The sequence below is a fragment of the Molothrus ater genome, chromosome 25 (genome assembly GCF_012460135.2).
Source record: "Molothrus ater isolate BHLD 08-10-18 breed brown headed cowbird chromosome 25, BPBGC_Mater_1.1, whole genome shotgun sequence".
NCBI lineage: Eukaryota > Metazoa > Chordata > Aves > Passeriformes > Icteridae > Molothrus > Molothrus ater.
The window spans coordinates 533,831-553,876 of record NC_050502.2 but is presented as its reverse complement, the minus strand read 5'-3'; the positions used below and the strand labels follow the sequence as shown (position 1 = coordinate 553,876).

General features: G+C 57.5%; 1 protein-coding gene across 1 annotated transcript in view; it reads left to right on the top strand.

The window, feature by feature from the left end:
- The window catches only part of PPFIA4 (PTPRF interacting protein alpha 4), a 60,852-nt gene that overhangs the window by 32,055 nt on the left and 8,751 nt on the right, over positions 1 to 20,046 (top strand). The window contains 21 exon segments of the mRNA XM_054517265.1: positions 2,311 to 2,412; positions 2,520 to 2,684; positions 3,176 to 3,250; positions 4,804 to 4,899; positions 5,422 to 5,643; positions 6,059 to 6,205; positions 6,309 to 6,447; positions 7,922 to 8,001; positions 8,798 to 8,929; positions 10,546 to 10,608; positions 11,779 to 11,870; positions 14,637 to 14,778; positions 15,008 to 15,213; positions 15,634 to 15,874; positions 16,068 to 16,103; positions 16,692 to 16,825; positions 16,967 to 17,124; positions 17,776 to 17,869; positions 18,091 to 18,172; positions 18,944 to 18,976; positions 18,978 to 19,145. Coding sequence (XP_054373240.1) covers positions 2,311 to 2,412; positions 2,520 to 2,684; positions 3,176 to 3,250; positions 4,804 to 4,899; positions 5,422 to 5,643; positions 6,059 to 6,205; positions 6,309 to 6,447; positions 7,922 to 8,001; positions 8,798 to 8,929; positions 10,546 to 10,608; positions 11,779 to 11,870; positions 14,637 to 14,778; positions 15,008 to 15,213; positions 15,634 to 15,874; positions 16,068 to 16,103; positions 16,692 to 16,825; positions 16,967 to 17,124; positions 17,776 to 17,869; positions 18,091 to 18,172; positions 18,944 to 18,976; positions 18,978 to 19,145 — 2,607 coding nt within the window.

Here is a 20,046-nt window from a genome sequence, read left to right as displayed (position 1 = left end):
GCATCCCCCATGTTTTCAGCTCGGGCTGCTGGAAGCCATTCCCGGGGCCATCCCAGTGCCAGGATGCTTTTCCCAAGCTCCTGGAGCCCTGCCGCCTGTCTCTCGGCGTGCTGAGGGACTGGGGGAGTGACAGATCCCTGAACCTGTGGCGATGCACAGGCACCTCTCTGGCACATCTCCCTGCTGCTTTCTGCTCGCTGGCATTCCCAGCCTGGCTCTAATCCGCAGGGATGCTCGGGAGCTGCTGGCAGCGCTTGCATAACGCACGGAACGCGCACGTGTGCCTGCGGCCGGGCCTGATTCCCTGAGCCCGCCGGGATCGGGGTCAGGATCGGGTTTGGGGTTGGGATCAGGATCGGGATTGGGGTTGGGATCTCATGGAGATTGGAATCGCACCGGCATCGGGATCGGGATCGCACTGGGATCGGGATCGGGATCGCACTGGGATCACACTGGGATCGGGATCACACTGGGGTCCCAGCGCCAGCCAGGGCACGGCTCCGGGAAGGGCTGGGCTGGCACAGCGGGATCCCACTGGAGCTGGGTCTGCCGAGGGTTCCCTGTGCTCTGGAGGCTCTGGGATGGTCCCAGAGCAAGGATGGGATGGGGCATGGCAGAGGTTAGTGATGAGGTTTGGGGTGTTGTGACAGATCTGGGGGAGAACTGGTGGGGAGAAGGGTGATCCCAGGGCTGGAGGGATCCCTGGGGAAGGGATGGGGCCAGGGGTGATCCCAGATTGGAGCAGTCCCTAAGAAGGGATGGGAAGAGAGAAAACTGCAGGGCTGGAGTGGTCCCTGGGGAATGGATGGGGCAGGAAGGGGTCTGGGAAGGATCTGGGGACCTCAGGCCCTGGGGCAATGCCAGAGCAGGGATGTGGAGCACGGTTGTGGGGTGGCAGCTGCCTGAGGCAGGTGACAGGCAGGAAAGCAGCTGTTTCTAGGATCAGTGATTCTTTCTCTTTCCTCTCACTGCAACCTGCTCAGGTCCTGTGCCACTGTGGGGGTCTCAACTGCACCAGTGGCACCAACATCCCCACCAATCCCAGGCTACAAACCCCAGCAGTGGGACAGGTTTGGGGAGGGGAGGGAGAGGGAAAACCTGGCTGGGGCAAGCAGATGTAAAAGCTCTGGATTTCTCAGAGCTTCAGCTATCACAGGAGGTTTCACTTGGAGCTGAGCAGAGCATTTGGTTCAGCCTAAGCCTCAATGCTTTGCTTCAATTTGAAGGGGTTTTATTTGGTAAACCTGAAAATTAAAGTGAAAAAGAATTTCATGCTGTAAAGCAGCTCTCAACCCCCTCTTGAAATTTGGTTTGTTAATGCTCCATCAAATCCTTCTTGGCTTCTTCTGAAATCCTTTGCCTTTTAAAATTCTTTCCAACACTGAACATGGTGTGAATTCATGGCACGTTCCTGCATTTGCATTTCTCACCCTAAGAAATCCCAGCTGCAAAACCTCACTTAGGCCTGGCACCATTGAAGAGACACTGGGAGCAATGGGAGGTGCTCCTGGGCTCACCCAGGTGCCTGGGTTTCATTTTTTATGGGAAAGGGAGCCCTCCTGCATTGAAGGGACTTCAAAGTGAATTTCCCTTCCCCTCCAACACAGCCACAAGTGTGATTGTGGCTTTCATCCTGTCTCGAGGGATGTGCTGGGTGTGCAACATTCCTTTGGCATTGCTCTGGGCTTGGCTCTTCCTTGCTGGCTGGAGGAAGCAGTGGCAGCAGCGAGAGCTGGTGGCACCTGGCTGTCTCCTGCTGTGCCCCATCCCTCTCAGCTGGGACTCGGGACCTGGGGGTGCCCCATATGCAGCCCACTGGGGCTCCACGTGCTAGACTGAGGCAGCAACCTCTTTTTTGCAAGGAAGTTTTGGATGATTCCAGGTCCTGAGGCCATGGCAGAGGCTGGCTGAGGGCCAGGGGACTCATCCTGACCAGCTGTGGCTTTGTGGTGAGTTTTAGCCTGGTGGGATGCTCCGAGGTGGGATCTGCATCCAGGGGACAGTGGGAATGGGAATGTGCTGGTGGTCTTGACTGGGATGCTTTCAATGCCATCAACCACCTCTGCAGCTGTAGAACAGTTTCTTGTGCCATTGGACACCAAACCAAGTGGGATAAATCTTGAGCTGCTGTGTTCTCCTTGTCCAGAGCATGAGGGAAGCCAGGAATAAATCCCCTCCTGGCCTGGCTGTGCCTCTCCACTGGTTTCTCCACATTCCCTCAGTGCTACCCTGGTTGGGTTTGGATGGGAAATGCTGTGCTGGAGGTCCAGCAGTGCTGACTCCACCATGCTCTGTCCCTGCTCTCCGCAGGAGTTTGCGACGCTGACGCGGGAGCTCAGCGCCTGCCGGGAGCAGCTCCTGGAGAGGGAGGAGGAGATCTCAGAGCTGAAAGCCGAGCGCAACAACACCCGGGTAAGCCTGGAGACCCTGCTGGGAGGCCCTCAGCCCTGGGACTGTGGGAGCCCAGGGGCTGCTGGGCCCATCCTGGCAGTGACAGCCCCTCTGTTGTCCCCCTGCAGCTCCTGCTGGAGCACCTGGAGTGCCTGGTGTCACGGCATGAGCGCTCCCTCAGGATGACCGTGGTCAAGCGGCAGGCCCAGTCACCTTCTGGGGTGTCCAGTGAGGTCGAGGTGCTCAAGGCACTCAAGTCACTCTTTGAGCATCACAAGGCACTGGATGAAAAGGTGGGAAAGCTGCTGGGACCTCTCCTGCTCAGAGTTCCTTCTCCCACCCCTCCATTCCCTCCCTGCTCCTTTGTGTTGTTAAGGTTTGGATATCCCAAAGCTGCAGTGAGGAGCTGCTAGGGCTGCCCAGCATATCCTCTGGGTTTGAGGCTGTTGGGGACAGGGAACCCTCCCAGGTCACTCTTGGGGTGGTGGCATTTGACACCCTGGGTCAGTCTTCGTTGGTTCTCCTCATTCATTCACCTCAAGCATCTCCTTCCTCTGCTAGGAGACCTCTCCAGGCTGTTCTGGCCATAGATCTCCAAGAATTGACCCAGTCTGTTTTCTCCAACACAGTTTAACCCCCTGTGATGGCCTGGATGATCCTGAACCTGTGAATCCACCTGAGCCTGGCTGTCAGCCTAACAAACAAGCCTGGGAGCATGCCTAAATCCTGGATCCCCTCATCCTGGATAAATAACAGACTTTCCCATTGTTTCACTCACCTGCAGGTGAGGGAACGCCTGCGAGCAGCCTTGGAGCGCGTGGCCACCTTGGAGGAGCAGCTTGTGGATGCCCATCGGCAGGTAAGGGGTACCTGGGCACCTGCTGGGCTGGGAATGCTCCCCATTACCTTGGGCAGTTCATGTGGTATTTGCATTTGGTCAGGTTCTTTGTAAGGCTTTTGTTCTAAAATTGCTGTTTACTTGAAGGTTTGTCTGTGTTTAAGGAAACCCTGTAAAGATTCTGAGAACTGTTTGTCTCACAGGTGACATTTCCCTGTTGTTTGCTGTTTGGAATTCATGTCACTGACAAAAACAGTCTGAATCTGAATCATTCCAGGGGGCTGAGGGTGACGTGGGATTTGCCCTGATTTGGCAGAGACCCAAACCACGCTGTTACAAGCACCTCATCTTGCATCCCCCATCTTCTTCCCTGCTGGAGTCTGGGGTTGTCCTGTTCACTGTCCCCAACCTCCAGCCGTGGTCATCTCAGAATTCCAGACTCATTTGGGTGGGAAGGAACCTTAAAGCTCATCTCATTCCACCCCCTGCCATGGGCAGGTATGCCTTCCATTATCCCAGGTTACCCCAAGCTCTGTCCAACCTGGCCTTGGACACTTCCAGGGTTAAAGTGTTCTTGAAGAGACATGAATTCTGTTTTCCTTCCTGGAGTTTGTGCCCAGCCACTAGTCCCAAAAGGAAGGAGCCATTCTACAGCCTCTGCTGGCCAAATTTTGCTTCTCTTTCCAGCTCCCAGGATAAGTCTCATGGTATTTCCCAGGCTCCCAGGCCCCTCTCCTTTCAGGGACCATTCCCCACTGTCCTCTATCAGAGCAGGACACAGGGCCAGTGTTTACCCCCTTCTCCTGCTGCACTGGGTTCAGAATCTGTCTGGCTGTAAACCAGTGAAATGAGCTGGGAGGGAGCCCTGGGCTCACCAGGAAAACCTCCCTCAGTACTGAGCCTTCCCAGCACTTCTGACTTCCTCTCTCTTAGAATCATGGAATCATTAAAGCTGGAAAAGTCTCCAACCTTTGACCAAACACCCCCATGCCCACTGAACAATATTGTGAAGTTTCACATCCACTTGTTTTTTGAACACTTCCAGTGATGGTGACTCCATCACTGCCCTGGGTAGTTGTGCCAGGGCCTGACCACCCTTTTAGGGAAAGGCTTTTTCCTAATGTCCAACCTGACCCTCCTCTGGCATAGCTTGAGGCCATTTCTTCTTGTCCTGTCCCTTTGTTCCCTGGGAGCAGAGCCTGACTGCCCCCCACCCTGGCTGCCCCCTCTGTCAGGGAGTTGTGCAGAGCCAGGAGGACCCCCTGAGCCTCCTTTTCTCCAGGCTGAGCCCCTCCAGCTCTTTCAACCACTCTTGGTGCTCCAGTCCCTTCCCCAGTTCTATTCCCTTGCCTAAACATGCTCCAGCCCCTCAATGTCCTTCCTGAACTGGGAGGCCCATAGCTGCCCCAGGATTCCAGCTGTGACCGTGCCAACTCAGGGCTGTTCCTCACCCGCTCCCTCTGGTCCCCCCAGCCACGAGCAGGACTCTGGCAGGGAGCTGGTGCAGCCCTGGCTGCAGCAGGACTGGCCTCAGCTCCTGCTGTCCCCGGTGCTGAGTCCCTGTTCCCATGCAGGTGGCAGCTCTGCAGCAAGGCTCTGCCCGGGAGCCTGCGGCGGGCGAGCGCGAGGAGAGGGAGCCCAAGGAACCAGCAGCCAAACTTCCATGGAAGGTGAGAGCCCAGCAAAGCCCTGCTCTGACCCTGCTCAGTGAGGCTGTCATTTCTCCCATCTCCTTGGTGCTGGCTCCAGGGTGCTGAAAACCGTTTTCCCTCTCCTCTGGGTCCAGTCCTGTGGGAAATGCCCTTCCTGGTGGATACAGGCCATTTCTGAGCGGGGTGCACTGAATTTGTGCTTGGGTGCTCCAGGGGGTTCTACTTCCCAGAGGTCACAGGATGGTTTGTATGGGAAGAGACCTTAAAGGCCATCTTGTTCCAACCCCACCATGGGCAGGGACATCTTCCACCAGATGCTCTGGTAAGCCCTCAGCCACCCCTATTCCATCATTCCTGTAAGCAGCCCCATCCCTGGCTTGTGGAGGCTGTTGATGGAGGTCCCAGAGCCCCCTGTCTCCACTTCCACCCCTTCACTGAATCCCTGCGGGGCCACATTCCCACTTTGAGTAGCTGCAGGCAATGCCACAGCCTGGGAGCTTTGGAGCATCCCAATATCCTCCTCCCTCTGGTGCCTTGCAGCGTCTCTCCAATGGCTCTGTCCACCCGGACGATGAGGCCGGGCGGGTGGTGGAGCTGCAGGAGCTCCTGGAGAAGCAGAATTTTGAAGTAGTCCAGGCCAAGGAACGAATCTCTGCCTTGGCTGCCAGCGTGGCTGAGCTGGAGGAGGATCTGGGCACTGCCAGGAAGGATCTGATCAAATCTGAGGAGATGAGCAGCAAGTACCAGAGAGACCTCCGAGAGGTGAGTCCCTGTCCCCTTGCACTGCCCAGCCTAGGGCAGAGACCTCACAGCTGCTTCCACTGGGCTGGGAGGGGATTGGAACTCCTGTTGTGTGCAGGGTGTTCTCCAAAAGAGGCCACTGCCTTTGGGAAATTGTCCCCAAGTCCATCAGCAGGACTTCCCTGAGGTTACAGACAGGTTCTCAGGTGTGCAGCACACCTGGTGCAGTGACCTGTGTCCTCTCTAGAGGGTTTTCCTGTGATTGTTTGACTCTCCCTTTATCACTGTCCCATTCTGCTGTCCCTCATCCCCATGTCAAGGGGGGTTTTCCCACCCCTTAGACTCAGGGTGTCCCAGGCTTGAAGGACCTAGATGGCCTTGCTATTCCCAACATGCTGTCACAGAGCAGGATGTGACAGCCCCATCACTTCCCCAGGCCCTGGCACAGAAGGAGGACATGGAGGAGAGGATCACCACGCTGGAGAAACGGTACCTGGCAGCCCAGCGAGAGGCCACCTCCATCCATGACCTCAACGACAAATTGGAGAATGAGTTGGCCAATAAGGAGTCCCTGCACCGCCAGGTACTGACCCTGGGCCCTGAGTGTCCCCTTGCCCGGGGGCTGGGGCAGGAGGGGTGCTGGGGGTTGGCCATGCCGGGGTGGCAGACACCCTGCTGTCCCACAGTGCGAGGAGAAGGCGCGGCACCTGCAGGAGCTGCTGGAGCTGGCCGAGCAGAAGCTGCAGCAGACAATGAGAAAGGCAGAGACGCTGCCCGAGGTGGAAGCCGAGCTGGCCCAGCGCATTGCTGCGCTCACCAAGGCAAGTGGCAGGGCTGGGGCCGGGCTGGAGGGGCTGGACTGGAGCTGCAGGGGAAGGCAGAGACAGGAGGGAAAGGGAGGAAAGGGATCTGAGAGGGAGGGCAGGGGTCAGAGAGGGAGGGCAGGGATCGGAGAGGGAGGGCAGGGGTCAGAGAGGGAGGGCAGGGATCTGAGAGGGAGGACAGGGGTCAGAGAGGGAGGGCAGGGATCTGAGAGGGAGGGCAGGGATTGGAGAGGGAGGGCAGGGGTCAGAGAGGGAGGACAGGGGTCAGAGAGGGAGGGCAGGGATCGGAGAGGGAGGACAGGGGTCAGAGAGGGAGGACAGGGATCAGAGAGGGAGGACAGGGGTCAGAGAGGGAGGACAGGGATCAGAGAAGGAGGCAGGGATCAGAGAGGGAGGGCAGGGATCGGAGAGGGAGGACAGGGATCTGAGAGGGAGGGCAGGGATCAGAGAGGGAGGACAGGGGTCAGAGAGGGAGGACAGGGATCAGAGAAGGAGGCAGGGATCAGAGAGGGAGGGCAGGGATCGGAGAGGGAGGACAGGGATCTGAGAGGGAGGGCAGGGATCAGAGAGGGAGGGCAGGGATTGGAGAGGGAGGACAGGGGTCAGAGAGGGAGGACAGGGATCGGAGAGGGAGGCAGGGATCAGAGAGGGAGGACAGGGGTCAGAGAGGGAGGGCAGGGATTGGAGAGGGAGGACAGGGATCAGAGAGGGAGGACAGGGGTCAGAGAGGGAGGGCAGGGATCGGAGAGGGAGGACAGGGGTCAGAGAGGGAGGCAGGGATCAGAGAGGGAGGACAGGGGTCAGAGAGGGAGGACAGGGATCTGAGAGGGAGGACAGGGGTCAGAGAGGAAGGACAGGGGTCAGAGAGGGAGGCAGGGATCAGAGAGGGAGGGCAGTGCTGGGACCGGGGGATGAGCTGGGTCTCGCCGCCCCCTGCAGCAATGGAGTCCCTGGCAGCCCAAGGCATCCCCCTCTGCTTCCCAGCTGTGGCCTCTCTGTCCCCTGCTGTCCCCTCCTTGCAGGGACAAGGCACTGCCTTTAAAGGACACCTCAATTTATCCTGCACATGAGGGGTTTGCTCCCTTCCCTCAGCCCCTTTCTCCAAGGCAGGGATGGCCCTGTCAGTGTGGATGCCCTTTGGCTTGGGTGAGACCACTCTAAGATGAGGAGAAAGAGGAAGCACCAAGCTGGATTTTGGCGGGTGCAGGCCTGCAGGGAGGAATGGATGGGGCTATCCCTGCCTTCCTGGGTTCTGGAATGGTGTTTAGGTCCTCACAGAGCACCTCCAGTTCCTGTCACTGTGCCAGCAGGGCTGGTTTGGGCTCGCAGGGAGCCCTGGCAGGGATGCAGGCAGTGGGAGAGAGCCCTGCATCCCAGGAAGGACTCACATGCAGAGATGGACACCAGAATGCAGCAGGGCCCTCATGGCTTTGGGGAGCATCATCCGAGAAGGCTGCTCTGCTTTTCCCAGGCAGAAGAGAGGCACGGGAGCATCGAGGAGCACCTCAGGCAGCTGGAGACTCAGCTGGAGGAAAAGAACCAGGAGCTGGCCAGGGTAAGTCCTGATCCTTGCCTTGGTGCCTGGGTACCTGGGCACACCTGGATTGCAGTTTGGGAGCAGCTTGGGAGAACAGCCTGGTTAATCCTTTCCCATCTGGGATCACTTAAACTTGAGCCACACAGGAGCTCATGGCACTCTCTGCTGTGATTTCCCATCTCCCAGGCACCCAAGACTTGCTGTTAATATTCCACACCCACTCCTCTCTCAGCATCACTCCCTGGGGAAAGCTGGAACCCCAAAGGGTGGAAGGAGAGGCTTCAGCAGCTCTTCCCCTGAGCCTGGATCAGCAGAATGAAAAGGGCAGGGAAGCTGAGCTGCTGTGCCCTGGGCTGCACAGTCCATTCTTCAGCTTCTGTGCTCCTCAGCTGGGGCTGGGCTGTCCATGCAGGAGGCTGTGATGCCCATTTCTCAGGTCACCCGGGTGACATTACAGATGTGGCCCTGGGGAAGCCCCCAGATGTTTTGCCTTAAGACAGATATTTGAAAATCCAGAGTTTCCATATCCAGTGGGGTCTGGAAGGTGCCCCCAGTGTGGGTATTCCTGGCAGACACACAGGAGAAGCTTTCTTGAGGGGCAGGCAGGCATGGTCTCCTTAAATCCTTTTCTCTCCTGTTCATCTCTGGCTGGGAGGTGGCACCGAGTAGCAGGGCCAGCACAGAGGGTCCAACCAGGATTTGTCCCCAGATGCTGGGCCTGGTGGGCCAGCTCTGACACTGCAGCAGGCACAGGAAGGCAGGAGGGCACTGAGCCCCTGTGGATGTGACACAGGTGTCACTGTGTCTGTCCCAGGCGCGGCAGAGGGAGAAGATGAACGAGGAGCACAACAAGCGGCTCTCGGACACTGTGGATCGGCTGCTGAGCGAGAGCAACGAGCGGCTGCAGCTGCACCTCAAGGAGAGGATGGCAGCCTTGGAGGAAAAGGTACTGCCTGGGGCAGGGCTCCTCTGGGGATTGAGGGGTCTGCAGTCCCTCTGTGCCTCGTCCAGCCATGGCCCAGGGCTGGAAGTGCCTGTGCAGGGCTGGAGAAATGGTAACATGCAAGACATGGCTGTGCTGGGGCTGGTGGAGCGCAGGGAAATGCTCTGGTCACCTCACTCAGGGAGACCCCCTCCCCACCACCTCCCAGCTCCCACAGCAGCAGGATTTGTCCTGCTCCTTTCCCTCACCTCCCTGTCTCTGCTAGTGCAGCCCTGATGCCACCTGTGCCCAGCTGTCAGAGCAAATCCCAACTGCATTTTGCAGGAAAAATTGCAGTGTTCATCCTGTCCCAGTGCCCATCCCTCCACGTGCTGCCTTAAAACTTTCCTGCCCCCAGGTGCAGACTGATTTCCCTTCTCCAAGCCAGGGCAGTGTCCATGAACATCTCCCACCTGACTGCCGGGGAACTGGGTTTCCTGGGAGGAGCTGGCTGGAGCTGTGGCTGCCTCAGTGTGAATGGAATTAACTGGGAGCAGCTGGCTCCAAGCAAGCATCCAGCCAGAGTGCCAGTGAGAGGTCAGGCCTTGGTGATTCAGCTCTCTCAGGGTTCCTGCCTTCAGCAAGTTGGAGCATACAGGTGATCCCCCAGCTGATGCCCCCCGGGCTGGCTCTGTCCCCCCACCCCATTGCTCTGCTCCTCTTGTCCTCAACCAAATGTGGCTATGCCAGCATGTCCAGTTATTCAGCAGATTTCTCTGGATAAAGAGCAGGACCCACCCTGCAGGGATGAGTCCAAATCCCACCCGAGCAAGCAACAGGGACCAGAGTGGTGACACGTTTTGAAGGGCATTGCCTGCTCCCCAGTCTGGTGCCAGCACTTGCCCACCCTGAGAGTTCATCCAGGAATTCCATGCACAAAAATGATCCTGTTTGGCTGCCAGCACTTACCAAAAATGAGCACTGGTTCGGGCAGTTACAAACTCTCCTGGGGAGGTTTAGACAGATATTAGGAAAAAAAAAATCAAGGAAATAACTATAGCATTGGAATAGACTGCCCAGGACAGTGGTGGAGTCACAATCCCTGGAAGTGTTCCAAAGACATGGATGTGACACTTGGGGTCATGGTTTAGCTATGAACACAGCAGTGCTGAGGGGAATGGTTGGGCTCAATCTTAAAGGGCTTTTCCAATCTTAACAATCCCATGATTCTGTGACTCTATAAGCACATCTCCTTTCCCCCCTGCCTACTCCCTAGCTTAGATGTAAGGGACATTTTTCCCTTTGATCTAGCTGCTTGAGGAGTGGTTCTTCTCTCAGACATATTTCCTAATCTTCAAGCCCTGTCCACCAAGTCCCTCATCACCCTCCATGGCCATGCTCAGTCCCAGAGTGGGGCAGGAGTTGAGCTGTGGCCACCCTGCTTGAGAGGCAGGAGCTTTGCAGAGGAGAGCTGTGCACAGGCAGGTGAGGAATAGCCCAGGGAGCCTTTTCCAGGTGTTCACTACACAGGAATTCTACAATGGCCATTCTGGGGAGGCCACATGGCCATTTCCTAAATGGTCTCTCTTTTTCTTTCCTGTTTTTGTTTCCTTTTATTTTATTTTTGGTTTTTCTTAAAGAATACATTGTTACAAGAGCTGGAAAATACCCAAAAGCAGATAGAGGAACACCAGCATGACAAGGTAAATGCGGCTGCAGGGACCTGACCCAGTGATGGCATTGCCTCACTCCCAACCCCCAGTTAGGGGCACTTGCTTCTCCTAAAATGCCCCAGTTTGTGGGGAGCAGAGCACCCAGCAGCAGGAGGCCACACACTCACCCACGCAGTGGCTGGATGGAAGCTGCCACCCCCTCCCCAGAGAGCCCCGGGTCAGTTCCCTGCCATCCGTGTTCCTGTCACACTCATCCATCCCTGAGCCCACTGGTGCAGTGCTGAGGCCAGGCTGGCTTCACCCATGCCTGGAGGAGGGCTCAGGCAGCCCCAACCCCTGGCCCCTGAGGCTTCCCCAGACTGGGGGTGCTCTGCCCCGCGCCCAGCTTGCAGGGACCCCGCAGTGTTCACACCCTGCTCTCAGATGAGGCATTTCAGTAGCATCTGCATGAACCCCCATGGCCTTGCTAGAAAGCTGGAGGGACGTGGCTTTTTGGAGCAATGGGAGCTTTTGGGATGTGCTGCATGTCTCATGCATGGTTTGGGGAATCAAGGGGCTACTTTTCCCCTTGCCTGCAGGGAGCATGTGTGCTTATTCCTTGTGCTTCCCAGCCGTGGCTGCTCAGGTCTGGGCAGGGCAGAGCTCGGGGACTCATGTGACACTGCTGGCACTTTGCCCACCCTGGCTCAGCCTGTTTGTCCCCCAGACTGGATCCTGCTGTGCCTGGGAGATCCCTTCTCCCCTCCCTCCCTGTCCATCTGCAGCCTCCCCCTGGCATCTCCCAGCACTGGGTGCAGGCACAGCTTCCCCATGGGGATGGGACTGGGAGCAGGAGGGACAGGGCCAGCAGCAAGTTTGGCTGGGGGGTCCCTCACTGCCAGTCCCTTGCCAAGGGAGCACACACACATGCAGTCTGGAGGAGAACCAGAGCATCCAAGTGGGACCTGTTTTCCTTCATCTCCCAAAGCAGCATTCCTTGAGCACCTGTGCCTGTCTGTCCTGATCCTCCCTCCCCAGCACCCTCATTCCCCCTACCTGCATGAGCTGTTTCTCTGCTGATGTGCCCAAGATGCTTTAAACCTGGGGTAGGGATCTGTAAAGGGAATGTAAGCATGGCAATAGCCAAGGATGTGGATTGCCTCAAACCTGGCAGCTCTCCAGAGCAAACCCAAGCCCTGCCTGTCTCATCCCCCCAAACAGCGGCGTTTGTCTGACGAGATCGACAAGCTGAGGCTGGAGGTGGATCAGCTCAAGACCAGGAGTGGGACATTTGTGGAGAGTGTGCACACTAGGTAAGTGCCAGGGCAAGCCCCTGCACCCCTGGCTTTGGGGGCAGTTGGCTTTGGGAGCCCCAAAGTGGTGCTGGCACTGGGTGTTTCTGGTGCCCCCAAGCTCCAGTGCTGGGCTGCAGGGTCTTCACGGCAGGGTCAGCTCCAGCTGTGCTGTCCCACCATGGATCTGTCCTAGGGTGGGACATGGACTCTTGAGAATAGCCCAGCCCAACTGAATGGCCCCAGATTTGCTCTTGTTTTTCTGCACAAGTGGCTTAGGACTTATTTTGCTCTGAAAGCTGGATATTCACTAGAGGACATTTCCCCTGTGGAGTACAGGGGATGGGCTGGGGCAGAAGGAGGAGTTGCTTTGGAGCTGTTGCAGGCAAAGGAGAATGAGGCCCCTCTTTCTCCAATGCTATGGTCCTCCCACACCCTTTCATTTAAAGTCAGCTGGGATATGGGGACATCCCAGCCCAGGGCACCAGGAGCAGAGGTGAGTCCATCAGGTCTCAGCCTCCAGCACTGACCAGGATACCCAGAGCTGCTCCAGGAGAATGGAGGTGGTAAAGGAGAGTGACAGCACAACAGCCCCACCTGGGATGCCACACCCTGCCCTGAGCACTTCCAGCGTGGGTTCAAGGCAGCAAGGAGTCAGTGGGAGCAACCAGTGAAGAAAATTTCCCTCTTGGCAAGGCTGGAAAAGATGGGGAGGAGCTGATGTAACCAGCCTTGGGTCTGTCAGCAGAAAGGAGAGAAGGCCTGGAGACCCTGTGTCTGTCATGGAGAGAAAAAATGGGGAGGGTGAGGAAGAGCCTGTGAGGATGAAGGAGAGCTGGGTGCTGGAGCAGAGTCTGGAGCATGTGTGGGACCTCTTTGCATGGGTCTGTAAGAGCAGGATGGACAATTTGGTGATTTTTTTTGTATTTCTCAGGTGAAAAATCAGCAGAAATCGTGAGTTGCAGAATGATCCCCCAGCTGAAATGTCAGCTTTTGTCTAAGGTGTTTTTATCTGGTTTTAGCTGGGCAGCAGCTTGTCAGCAGCTCTGAAATCCCTGGAACTTGGCTTGTGCCTTTGTCTGACACACCAGGCTCCAGCCATGCTGCTCGTGGTGCTGATTTTGTCTTCAGGCCTGTATCTGCCTGACCTCCAGGCCTGACCTGATTCTGTATCCACGCCTGCAAACCAGGCCCACCATGATGGAGAAACACCATCTGCCTGGGGCTGCTGCTTTTGTCATCTTAAATTCACCATAAATTAAACAAACCTCGAGTCTCCAGTGGCGCTGTATGTGGGGAGTAATCACCCTGTGCCCAGGAATGTGCCTGGCTCAGCTCCATGGTTGGGTCTTCAGGGCCAAGAGGAGCAACTGGGCAAAGTGAAGACATGGAATGAGCACCACAAGTGGCTCCAAGTGCCCTCCTGTCAAGCTGCTGCCTTGCTCTGCCTGGTGTGGGACTCACCAGGGCCTGGTCCCAGGCACCAGCCCTGGCAAGGAGGAGGAGGGTGAAGAAGTCCCAGCTGGTTCTTGCTGGGAGGTCCCAACAACGCTCATGTCCTCACACCTGGAAGATGTTTAAGGTGGAATTTTATTCACTGCAATCACGCAATCATTGAGGTTGGAAGAGTCCTCCAAGGTCATCAAGTCCAACCTTCACCCAAATACTAGCATTTCCACTAAATCACATCACAAAGTGCCTCATCTACCATTTTTTGAACACTTCCAGGGGTGGGAATTCCACCACTGCACTCCCTGGGCAGCCTGTGCTGGGGCCTGACCAGCCTTTCCATTAAGAAATTTTTCCCGATATCCAACCGGAACCTTCCCTTGAGGCCATTTCCCCTCATCCTGTCACTCACTGCCTGGGAGAAGAGACTGACCCTCATCAGGGTGTTTTCTCATGAAAATGTTGGAACATGAAAAGGACAAGAGCTCCCTGGCCTGGCTCCTGCTGGGTACATGGAGATGGAGAAGACACAAGCGTGTTGGGACATTCCAGCTGCTCTGGAGAAGGAGGGGCAGGAGGGGCCTGTTCAGCCCTGGCTCCACAGCAGCCCCCCAGTGCAGGGGCTTTGGGGCAGAACTGGCTGGATGCCCTGATGGGTGCACAGAGAAGGGGGAGGGAGCAGCAGGGGAGGGCCCAGGGCTGAACTTCTGGCAGTCTGGGAAAGTTGGGAGTCTCCAGAAGTCAGAGATCATCAGAGGCTGCAGATTCCTCAGAAGAGGCAACTCCAGTCTCTGCTCTCTGTGAGCAGGGACAGGACCCAGGGAGCAGCTGGAGCTGTGTCAGGGGAGGGTCAGGCTGGAGATCAGGAAAGGTTCTTCCCCCAGAGGGTGCTGGCACTGCCCAGGCTCTCCACGGAATGGCCACAGCCCCGAGGCTGCCAGGGCTCCAGGAGTGTTTGGGCAGCGCTGCCAGGGATGCCCAGGGTGGGATTGTTGGGGTGTCTGTGCAGGGACAGGAGCTGGACTTGATTGTTGTAGGTCCCTTCCAGCTCAGGATATTCTGTGATTCAATGATTCTGTGAGAGATTCTGTGAGTGCATTTCCAGGTCCCCTGTGGGGGAATGGGGCACCTTTTTCCAGAGCCTGGTTTTGCATCCTTTCATGCCAAGCAGGCAAACATCACTGGGATGGGCATCCTGCAGTGTTCTCCTCCTCCTCCTGCTCCTCCTCCTCCACTCCTCCACTTCTGTCCCAAGAAGCCTGGGCTGCAAGGGGAGCAGCCTGAGGGTGAGGGTGTCCTGCACAGAGCAATGTCCCCCACTGGACTCTTTCTTCCCAGGTCCCACATGGGCAGTGCCACTGACCTGCGCTTCCCACTGGGAGCTGTGGTCCACGGCCCGGCCGAGCCCTTCGGAGCAGCTCCGGGGCTGCCCCGGGCACAGAAGGGACGATTCAGTGCCCGGAGAGAGGAGCCAGCCAAGGTAAAGCCTGTGCACCCCAGAGTGAGGGTCTGCTCCTGCCCTGCATCCTGGGATTAGGGTCACATCTGGAGACTTGGGGCTTTTTCCTTCTCCTGGTGCTTTGATGGGGGAACATCGGAAGGGTTTCCCGTTCAGGTCACATTGAGATAGAACTCCTGCATGGAGATCACCAGTCTGGCTTTTGGAGACGTGGGAATGCTGTGTAGGACTGTGGCCCTTGTTCCCCCAGGACTGGGAGCAGGCCCAGGCAGGTGGGGTCCTGGCCGCGGGGCCTCACGCCTTCGACAGCGACCCCGACATCTCTGACGTGGACGAGGATGACCGTGAGACGCTGTTCAGCTCCATGGATGTGCTCTCTCCTGGTGGGCACTCAGACGCCCAGACATTGGCCATGATGCTTCAGGAGCAGCTGGATGCCATCAATGAAGAGATCAGGTATGACCATGGCCAAAACCCACCACTGCCTTGTGCAGAAATGGCTCCAGGGGGACAACAAATAGTCAGGAGGCTCTGCTGGCCTAAAATTGGGGCCTTGATGTGTCTTCAGCCAGGGAAGTGGCTCCAGGACATCCAGCCACAGGGATTGGTCCTTCCTGCCAAGTCTCCCTGTCTCTCAGCTGCACCAGTGCTGGCTCAGAGTGTCATTATTTCAATCATATTTCATATCCTCCATGGATATTAAAAGGAATCAGGGTGTGTCTCAGCTCTGGTTTTTATGGATCCTGATGGATCTTGTTGCCATTCTGGGAGACTGGGGCTTGAGGCACAGTACCAAGGTGCATTTCCCCAGGATAGAGGTCCTGTGTCCCTGGGGAGGTGGGGAGCCAGGAGCCCTGAGCGCTGCTGCTCCCTCAGGATGATCCAGGAGGAGAAGGAGTCCACGGAGCTCCGTGCAGAGGAGCTGGAGACGCGGGTCACGAGCGGCAGCATGGAGGGCCTGAACCTCACCCAGCTGTGCAAGAGGGCCTCCATCCCCACCTCGCTGACAGCCCTGTCCCTGGCCAGCTCGTCCCCCCCGCTCAGCGGCCGCTCCACGCCCAAGCTGAGCTCCCGCAGCGCGGCGCAGGACCTGGACCGCATGGGGATCATGACGTTGGTGAGGAGCCGGGAGGGGCCATGAGGTGGGAGTGATGCCCGGTGTCCACACGGGCCTGGGGGGGGGTGTGGGACAATGGGGTGCCCGTGTTTCTGTCTCCAGGCTGGCAGCCTGGCCCCGGGACTGCTCTGGGGGGGTGCTCCATTAACTGCCCCCCTTTCTGTGTCTCTCTCGCTTTCCCCCTTGCAATCAGCCCAGCGACTTGAGGAAGCACCGGAGGAAACTGCTAGTGAGTGGCTCCCATCCCGTTGGTTTTTGTCCAAGCCCTTTTTCCAGCCTGCTCCTGGCTTTGTCCACACCAGGTCAGGGTGCAGCAGGCGCGGGATGGAGCTGGGGACCCCAGGGATTCAGCAGGAGGATCATGGGGATCCCGAAAGGTGCTTGGACATGTTCCCACTGGCAGCCTGGGGGGTCTGGCAGGACATGGGGAGGTTCAGAAAGCCACTGGGTCCTCAAATGTTGTGTCCCCTCTGGCAACAGGGTGTCCTTGGGACATTCCCATCTGTGCTCCTCAGAGCCCTCTGATGAGGGCCAGCAGCTTCTGTCCCCACACCCTGACCTGGACCATGGGGCTGCATCCTCTCACCCCCCATTCCCAGGATCTCAGCCATTCTGCCACATCCTCCCCATCCGCTTGGGCATCTGGAACCATTGCCAGAGCTCTCATTCAGGCCATTCCTGGAGCGTGGCAAAGCCCCAGCAGGGCTCTGGTGGCTCTTTTGGCCATGCCTCCATGGAGCAAGAGAGAGGCAGGCAGCAGGGCAAGGATGGAGCTGGGGTCTGGCCTCCCACCCTCATGGCCTCTCCACTTGTTCAGTCACCTGCAGCTCGGGATGAGAGCCGGGAGGACAAAACCACCATCAAGTGTGAGACATCCCCGCCCTCCTCACCCAGGACACTGCGGCTGGAGAAGCTGGGCCACCCTGCTCTGAGTCAGGAGGATGGCAGGAGGTATGTGGAGACCCTTGGCATCTCTGTTGGTTTGAGGATACACCTGGGGCATACGTGGGAGGGGTGGGCTGGGGTTTGCCATGTGCCCTGCTCAAGAATAACCTAAAGGCTTTGCTTTTCCTGTCCCTCTTCCATCCCCAGCTCACTGGAGGACCAGGCTAGCAATCCCAGCAGCAGCCAGGACTCCTTGCACAAGGGCTCCAAGAGGAAGGGGATCAAATCCTCCATCGGGCGCCTGTTTGGGAAGAAGGAGAAGGGTCGTTTTAACCAGCTGAGCAGAGAAGGGTCCACAGGGCAGGGTCCGTGAGCAGCCCTGTCCCTGTCTGTGCCAGGCCCTCCTCACCCTCTGGCTCTGTCTGCCATTGGGGTGCTGTTGGGGTGACAGGGAGGGGCAGGGACACCCCTGCTGGTGTGGGGATGCTGAGGCCATGGCAGCTTCAGGGAAGTTGGAGCTTTGTGTTTTCTCCCCTTGGCCTTTCTGGCCTAAGCATGGTGTCACCTTAATGCTCTGTCAGAGCTGGGGTGTGGACAGTGGCCTCCTGTCCCTGTATCTCATCTTTAATGTCTCCAGATCTACTTCCCCACCCCATGGATTTTGCAGAGCCCTTTGCTAGGAGCTGCTTTTCCACTCCCAAATCCTTTACTACTTCCATGTTGAGCATTGCTGGACTCACTGATCTTTCTGGGTCCCTTCCAGAAGGGACTGTTCTGTGATTTTGGGATTCTGGGATTTGGAAATAGGAGGAATGGCAGGAGGGGGTCTGCTTGAGCTTCCCGAGGGTGCTGGGGGGCCATGGGGGTGGGTTGCAAAGGGACACTGTCACCTTCTGTGCTGTCACTGTGTGTCCCCCTGGCGTAGGGATGGTGACAATGCCCACACTGGGCCTGTGGGAGGTCACACTGACCCAGGGACATCACACTGACCTGAGGGTGTCTTGCTTGCCCAACAGTGCTGCTGACTGACGTGGAGGGGGGCATCCAGGACCCCCTGGGACTGGGCAAGCTGGGGGCTCAGGCTGAGAAGGATCGGCGCCTACGGAAGAAGTGAGTAAACTTCCTTCCCTACCCCAGCAAGAAACTGATCTACTGGGAAACCATGGCACAGGACTAGGAATTGCTGGGAAATCTCATCTTCACCCTCCCTTGGGCTTTGTTACTTCCTTCACAGCTTTGTATTCCTGCTGCTCGGGGCGTGTTCCCTTCAAAGAACTCTCCCTTCCCCACAAGTCCCCCATAAATCACTCTTCTGCTTCTGTTCCTGCCAGGCATGAACTCCTGGAGGAGGCTCGGAGGAAAGGATTGCCCTTTGCCCACTGGGATGGCCCCACTGTTGTGTCCTGGCTGGAGGTGCGTGCCCATGGAGTGTCCCCATGCTGTCCCCACAGGTCTGTGTGTGCCACAATGTCCCAACACGCTCGGTCCATGTGCACAGCTGGGGCCTGCAAATCCTGGGAGAGCAGAGGAGATCCCTGCATCCCTCCCAGGGCCTGTGGAATTGTAGTTTGAGTAGAGCTTTGGGTTTGAGCACAAGTCTGAGGAGGAGTGGCTGAGGAGCGGGGGCCTCAGCCTGGAGAGAAGGAGGCTCAGGGGGGACCTTGTGGCTCTCAACAACTCCTGACAGGAGGGGACAGCCAGGGGGGTCAGGCTCTGCTCCCAGGGAACAGGGACAGGAGGAGAGGAAATGGCCTCAGGCTGGGCCAGGCGAAGCTCAGGTTGGATATTGGGAAAAAGGTCTTCAGTGAAAGGATGGTTGGGCCCTGGCACAACTGCCCAGGGCAGTGGTGGGGTCAGCATCCCTGGAAGTGTTTGAAAGATGTGTGGATGTGGCACGTGGGACATGGCTAATGGTGAACGTACCAATGCTGGGGGAATGGTTGGAACTGATCTTAGAGGGCTTTTCTAACCTTAATGATTTTATGAAAAGCTCTGTGGGTGCTCTCTCCCTGTGCTGTCCCCATCAGGCACAGGGGTGCTGGGCCTCCCACAGGCCACCTCTGCAAGGTACAACCAAGCCAAGAATCCCCATGTGGATGTTCAGCTTTGATCCTGGGCTTAGAGAGGGTGGCCACGGGAGCCAGGGTGGCAGTGCCAGGCAGTCACTGCTGTCCCTGTCCCCAGCTCTGGGTGGGGATGCCAGCCTGGTACGTGGCCTGCATGCCGGGCCAACGTCAAGAGCGGGGCCATCATGTCGGCCCTGTCGGACACTGAGATCCAGCGCGAGATCGGCATCAGCAACGCCCTGCACCGCCTCAAGCTGCGCCTGGCCATCCAGGAGATGGTGTCCCTGACCAGCCCCTCGGCGCCGCCCACGTCCCGCACGGTGAGTGCTCCCTGCCCTCCATGGGCTGCACAGCGTGCTCCCTGCCCTCCCTGCCCTCCCTGCCCTCCTTGCCCTCCCTGCCTGTTGCTGTTTGTGGTCCCTGGGGAGTCCCCCCTAAGCTGTGTGTTCTCTGGTAGCAGCAGGCAGGCAAGGAGACTCCACACGGCTCCTGAGGGTGCTGATTAGATGAGGGTTTATTGGGGGTCCCACCCCCAGGAGCAGCATGGTTTCTGAGGGAGAAGGGGGGAAGGGGGAGGGAGGGGAAAGGGGCCAAGAGAGAGCCTGGTCTGCCTCCCACAGCTTAACAGGGAGATTCAAAGTGGGCACGGAATAAGCCTTGGGCCAGTGGGATTACAGATCCATGATACTGCAGGGGAGGATCACAGGCTTGCAATAAACCTTACATTTTCAAGGGGTGAGACAGAGCAAACCATTTAACTCAAATGTAACAGCACACTTGCCCTCCTTTCCCTTGGGACCACTGTGGCAAACATGGCATGGAGGGGTGGTGTCCCCTCATGGACTGGTCAAACGCTCATCCCCCAGCACAAATGGGGATTCCCAGCTGGAAGCATGAAGCTCTTTCCAGTTTCAAGGCTCCTGCCACTCACATGGGGTTCTCAGCAGGAGGCCACTCCTGCAAAGAGAAGAACTCAAGGCCTGGCTGCCTTGGAGAGGCTAAAACTCCATCCAAAGAGCAGAAATACAAACATTCCTGATGTTCAGGGCCAGCTTGGTTGCACAAGCCTCTTTCCCAATCATTTCAACACAAGACTTTTCCATCTGAAATTCCTGGGGCAACTCAGAGCAACTGCAGATCCCTGCCCTTGGTGGGATGGAGGGATTTTGTCTTTTCCTGGTCCCCAGAGGCCTTGAGGGGTTAATGGTGGCCAAGTAATGC